At 36.6% G+C, this 6,317-nt stretch overlaps 2 protein-coding genes across 2 annotated transcripts; one reads left to right on the forward strand and one right to left on the reverse strand.

Annotated features, from left to right (window-relative positions):
• Positions 1-224: 224 nt before the first annotated feature.
• LOC102610037 (thylakoid lumenal 17.4 kDa protein, chloroplastic) lies at positions 225-2,610 on the reverse strand. The gene is made up of 4 exons (XM_006491922.4): positions 2,442-2,610; positions 2,214-2,338; positions 1,758-2,004; positions 225-725 (listed from the first exon to the last, which is right to left on the reverse strand). Exons 1-4 carry the CDS (start codon positions 2,560-2,562, stop codon positions 502-504), a joined length of 717 nt encoding a protein of 238 aa, XP_006491985.2. The 5' UTR covers positions 2,563-2,610; the 3' UTR covers positions 225-501.
• A 2,226-nt stretch (positions 2,611-4,836) lies between these two features.
• LOC127900627 (protein FAR1-RELATED SEQUENCE 5-like) lies at positions 4,837-5,481 on the forward strand. The gene has a single exon (XM_052435797.1). It carries the CDS (start codon positions 4,837-4,839, stop codon positions 5,479-5,481), a length of 645 nt encoding a protein of 214 aa, XP_052291757.1.
• Positions 5,482-6,317: the final 836 nt, after the last annotated feature.

Below are 6,317 nucleotides of genomic sequence, written 5' to 3' on the forward strand. Positions count from 1 at the left end.
TAATAAAATATTTTATGAAAAGGTGGGTTTGTGAAGTTTTTTAATAGATTCAAATAGTCTCACCCAATTAATAATTTATTAAAACTTTATGACAAACCGACCCAAAATGATATCCATGGACAACACCCAGAAATGCTCATTGCAAATTAATAACTGCAATATTTTCAATAGAACTTAAGAGGGAGGAGGGGGGGGGGGGGGGGGGGGGGTGTTACTTGATCCCATAATACAAAAGTAAAGCACAATGTTAATATAATGTATTCAAAATAAATGTACAAATGTTATTAAAGATTCTTAGGAGCAACAAAATTATGCAGTTCACAAGCTGTTATAGCCTTCCTCTTCATGCTGTTGGTTTTATCGATGAAACATACAACGGACATAAAACAGAAAGGGATAGCCCACATTTTCCTTCAGAATAAATAATTTACCATGACCGGACAGAACTATCAATGTATATCATGGCCTTCGTAATTATCTAACAACAAGGTGGGCATGGTTTCATCGACATCCCAATTCAGCTCTTCCATCAGGACTGAGAGTTGTATTTGTACACAGCTTCTGGAGATCAATGTAGCCTATAATTGTGTCCTCAAAAACTGCATCTTGTAGTTGAGCTTCATTAAAAGTGGAGCCAGATAATACAGTATTCTTGAAAACAGCTCCTTCAAGATGTGCTTTCCCAAAATTTACCCGGTCTAAAACAGCATTCGAGAAGTCTACACCTGTGTCATTTGGTACATAGCCTATGTTGTAATTTTGTGCATTTCAAATTTGCGTAACAAAACCACATAGGAATTACTCAACACATATAGCCAAAGGAAAGTTGGTGCTGTTAGTGAATTCCTCAAAGGTTCTTTGGTTTTGACTGCTTAAATCAAAGCCTCTGTTAAATTTTATGATGGAGAGCTCTATTAAAACAAGTATTCCAGTCAAGTTGATTGAACTGCTTTTAGAATTACTACTGACAGATATATACTTCTTATTTTGACGGATTGTCAATTTCAAAACATTGATACTCTTCATGAAACTGAATGTCTTGATTGGTAAAGGACGAGATTGTCAGATTTCCATGACAGCACAAATTTGACCGCTCTGTCCTACTCATATAACTAAGATGTATCTAGTGCACAATAATGAAGCAGCAGAATCATAGTAAAGATTCAAAATGATCTTCCTAGTTCTTCGTTACTAACAAAATTGAATATTGAATATTGTTTTGTACCCTTAAAGCAAGGAATTTGCTAGTTCTGGTTTACAAACTTGAAAACGTTAACCCAAGAATCAAAACATGAAAACTCTAGTACAAGTTGAAACCTAATCTATAAAGTAGACTCATCCAGAAATAACTGGTACATACAGATATGCTTAATCTTTAATTTGTAGAGATTAACTATGCGCCTGAGCTTGAGGACAAGTTTAGATATTCAATGGAAATGAAAGCATTGACCTTATCATTATGTTATTATGCGATTGAAATATGTTTATTTAACCAACTCCCATGGATAGAGTTGTCATCTCAGAGCCTGAATTAGACTCCTTTCCAAGGGATGGATAAACACAAAATGCTACTTAGAAAAGAATTCGATGTTTCTAGTTTCATCGGATTTTAATCAGGTGCAATCAAGCATATAAGTAACAAAATGTTACCCCTTTTAAAATACTAGCAATCTGCAGATAAGGTATCCCTGGCCGAAAATTTTTTTTTTCCTAAATAGTTGTCACACATATCTGTAAAAGATAAGAGAAAAACTTACCCTTGAAGCTTGCTCCCACAGCGTAAGCCTTTGACATAACCACTTCTGACATATCCGCACCATCAAACTTTGCATCAGACATGAGTGCTGCCGCAAGAGACTTCCCCTTGAGGTTGGATTTTTCATTAGTGTAATCACAGAAGCGCAGATCAATTGGCTTGTCGTAAACGCCATTTGCTTGACCAATCGTGTTTCCAACAAATGCACGCTCACATCGATCAGGCTCTGTTGAAAGCGGGGGCAGCCTCTGCAGGACGATTCCAGATATTACAATCTTGTATTCTGCTGCAGCCTCTAAATAACTAGTTATCATAATGAAACTAGAAACATTTCAATCTGCTATAGACGCCTAATAAGTAATAATGCCAAGAATCTAATGCACGAATGCAAAGCCATAACTAGTTAATTTCTATTTCCAAGCTCGTGAAATTACAATGAAATGGAAGTGGCACTCACCTGATTAGCAGCAATGACGGGTGAGGCAGCCGTTACAGCCCAAGCAGCAAGAAAGCCACAAGCTACGCCCTTGAGTTCCTTTAAATGAGAAAAGCTTTCCTTTGGTTCTGAGGAATTTCTTCTAGCTGCTTCATCATCATGATAATAGATACTAAATATCCATCAAAGTAATTTATCCAAGTCCCCAGATATAAAATTAAGCATAAGAGTTCAATAGGTAAGTCTTACCAGAGCAAGCGACTGTGAGGGGTGAATGGGACGATCTGGGAAAGTGAAAACGGTGGCGTATAGTGGATAAATGTTGAAGAGATGAAGTGTTATGAGAGAGGGGAACTGAAATGGTAGCCATCTGTTGTGTTGTGTGGGAGACTCTCTCTCTTTCAGTGTCTATCGACTACCAGTTTCCAGAGTCTGGAGTTATCCACCAAGCTTCAAGTACGGACACACATCTATCCGACGTGGCATGACACCAATTTTACTAGTTAGTAGTTAAGGTACTTGCAAAAATAGCGTCCTTCTATTTCTATTATACCAAAATATTAATAATTAAAAAACAATAAGATTATACTTATTTAATTGATTAAGATACTTAAACTATATTTTAACTAATGTGATAAGTAATGTGTCATTATCTAATTAATTTAAATAATAAATAATTATTAAGTTTTATTATTTTTAATTTAAATAATAAAATTTTTATTAGTGATATTATAATTAAAATATAAAATAAGTATTTCATCTAAATAAACGTAACATCATTGTTATTTTATTTTATTTTTTAATATCATAACATCATTAAGTGAAGGCAGTAGCTAGGGGTGGGCATTTTACCCGACCCGACCCGATAAATTTCGGGTTAGGGTCGGATCGGGTCGGGATCGAAACCCGATCGGTTTGAAATTTACAAACCCGATCGGGTTGTGATCGGTTCGGGTCAAACCCGACCCGATCGGGTTCTTAAAAAAAAAAAAAAAACGTACTGACCCGAATTGACTTGATTTCAACCGACTCGAACTGACCCGAACTGACCCAAATTGACCCGAACTGACCCTATTTCAACCGACCCGAATTGACCCGAATTGACCCGAACTGACCCAAATTGACCCGAATTGACCCGAACTAACCCAAATTGACCCGAACTCAATTCTACCCATTTTAAATCCAACCCGAACATAACCCAAATTAATGACCCGACCCGAACCGACCCGAACTATGTTCGGGTCGGGTCATTAATTCGGGTTATGTTCGGATTGTTCCTTGTCTAACCCGAACAACCCGAAACCCGATCGGGTTGACCCGAACCCGACCCGAACCCGATTTTGCCCACCCCTAGCAGTAGCTCACCAAATAGTTTTACTTGGTCGGGTTGGGATGCCACTGGCTAGTAGCAAATGGGCAAACCAGTGGGTCGAGATTTTTCATTTTAATGAAAATTAATTACATAAAGTGGCGTTAATAGCACCTCCATAAAATGAGTGCTGATGTTTGCCCCAGGTCAAACCCCGAAAAATACAAAACGTCGTCGTTTTGTTTTTAAATTTTTTTTTCTTCGCGGTTTCTTATTTGCGTCATTTTCTTTATTTTTTTTCTTTTTCATTTCTTCCAGGCTTTCTTCATTTCTTTCGTTTCTTCCATCCTTTCTTCATTTCTTTTTCGTTTCTTCGTCTTAAGCTGAACGAGATCCACAGCCCTTGCATTTAGTGAAGAACAAGATCAACAGCAGCTGAGTTTCGGGTGAGTTTCGGTTGAGTTTCGACTGCAAGCAAGATTGGTTTCGGCATGATTAGTTTCGACATCTACTAATTAAGCTGAACGAGATCCACAGCCCTTGCATTTAGTGAAAAACAAGACCAACAGCAGCAAGATTGGTTTCGACTGAGTTTCGGCAGAGGAAGATTAACATTGTGCCTGAAAGCTTGAATTTTGGAAGCTTGAATTTTTTTTTCGATATTGTCTTCTTTGTAGCATTTTGTTTTTTAATTTAATTTAAAATTTTTCCCTGTGTTTTTACAACATTGTAACATTGTAACATTGAATTTATTTCTTCAGTTCTCATGTTCTTGAATTTATTTCTTCAATAACATTGTAACAGTTTCCATACATTAGCTGTTAGCATCACTAAGAAAAAAAAAACAGAGTTGTTTGAAGCTAAATTGATGGTGATGTTAATCTATTTTTAATGTAGAAATGATGTTGTTTATGAAATTGGGTTGTAGCTTCGTAGGATTCAAAATCAATTTAAAAAATTGTGAACGAAGGGAGGTAGAGTAATAACCTGGGCTCTGTTTTTTTTATAATTATGTATGTAATTAAATTGGGTATAATGGAATTATTTTGTTACAGGCAAGAGAATTAATATTATTGTTCTGAAGAAAGGAATTATGATCAGTATCAATCGATTTGAGTTTCTACATACATGGCTCAATTTATTTCAAGACTAGTTGATCATATTATTGTGTTTCTTTATCTACAATTAATACAGGGGCTATAGAAAAATCAATGTGATAAGATGTAACTACCATCTGAGTTGTTTCATTTTGCTTTTGAAATTTTGTTTTTAAATTTAATGAATTTGCGATAAATAACTAATAAGATATTGAATTATTTTAATTTGCAGCAATTAATGGATAATTTCGAACAAGTGGAGGAGGTTGATGAAGTTGGGGAATTGCAGGATTTACAGGGGGCTAATTTGGAAGAAAACAATGAGGAATTGGTGGTGGAAAATATTGTTGAGCCTACGGTTGGGATGTCTTTTGATAGTCCTAATGAAATGTTTGAATATTATAAAACTTATGGCCTACAAGAGGGGTTTCCAGTGAAGCGGAGATCTTGTAGAAAAGGGGATGATGAGAGTTTAAGATATGTGACATTTACTTGTAGGAGAAACAACAAGTCAAAAGCCAAAGCCACTAATGTTTTGCGGCTTCAACCAAACCAAAAGATTGGATGCAATGCTAAAATTGGAGGACGTTTGGATATTGTTAGTGGAAAATGGGTAATTGGAAATTTGATCCTTGAACACAACCATGCCGTGAGTCCGAGCAAGAGTATGTATTATCGATGCAACCGTTCCATTAGTCCTTTTGTTAAAAAGCAGCTTGAAATAAATGAAGAAGCTGGAATTAAAATGGCTCAAAGTTTTAAGTCAATTGTTGTTGAGGTTGGTGGCTTTGAAAATGTGTCATTTTTAGAAAGAGATGCTAGAAATCATGTTGACAAGGTGAGGCGATTAAGACTCGGAGAAGGGGATGCTATTGCAATTTAGAGGTATTTTCAGAAAATGCAAACAGAAAACGATGGGTTTTACTTCAGTATTGACCTAGATGAGGAGGGTCGGTTAAAAGTCTATTTTCTCTTCGGTAGGTTTACGATCTTCTGCCCATTGAAAGTTCTTACATCCTCTACAAATCCAAAATTTCCGATTTGGATTTTTTGTTGTGTGTGACGTTAACAACTCCATATGATTACCGCATCTATTACACATGTGCAATGAGCTCCGATTCTCACTTAGCTCGGATGACATTGTTTGTGGTTAATAGTCCCTTGGGAATAAACTGCCCAAAAACGGAAACAATTACAGTTAATAATGCCAAAGAAATTACCCAAATCAAATTTTAATTGCAATTACAGTTAGTTAGACTTAAAAGAAAAGAAAACTGGAACATATGAACAACATGATTACTGCCTGAACCACCCAGCAACATGCCAGAAAATACCACCCACAACCCAAGCCACATGCCAGCAGCTAATACCAAAATGCCAGAAACCCAGCAGCTAATCTCCAAACTAGAAGCAACATCCCAGAAAATACCACCCAGAACCCAAGCCACATGCCAGCAACTAATACCACCAACAACCCAAGCCACATGCCAGCAACTAATACCAAAATGCCAGAAACCCAACAGCTAATATCCAAACTAGAAGCAACATGCCAGAAAATACCACCTAGCTAATACCAAAATACCACCCAACAACTTTGAAAACTAGAAGCAACATGCCAGAAAGGCTATCAAAGAACCCAAGCCAAAATGCACACAATCTATACACACACAACTGGAGATAAAATACAACCCTCCATCAATAATATTAATCCTCATCACT

Source organism: Citrus sinensis, chromosome 3 (genome assembly GCF_022201045.2).
Source record: "Citrus sinensis cultivar Valencia sweet orange chromosome 3, DVS_A1.0, whole genome shotgun sequence".
In the NCBI taxonomy this organism is placed as follows: domain Eukaryota; kingdom Viridiplantae; phylum Streptophyta; class Magnoliopsida; order Sapindales; family Rutaceae; genus Citrus; species Citrus sinensis.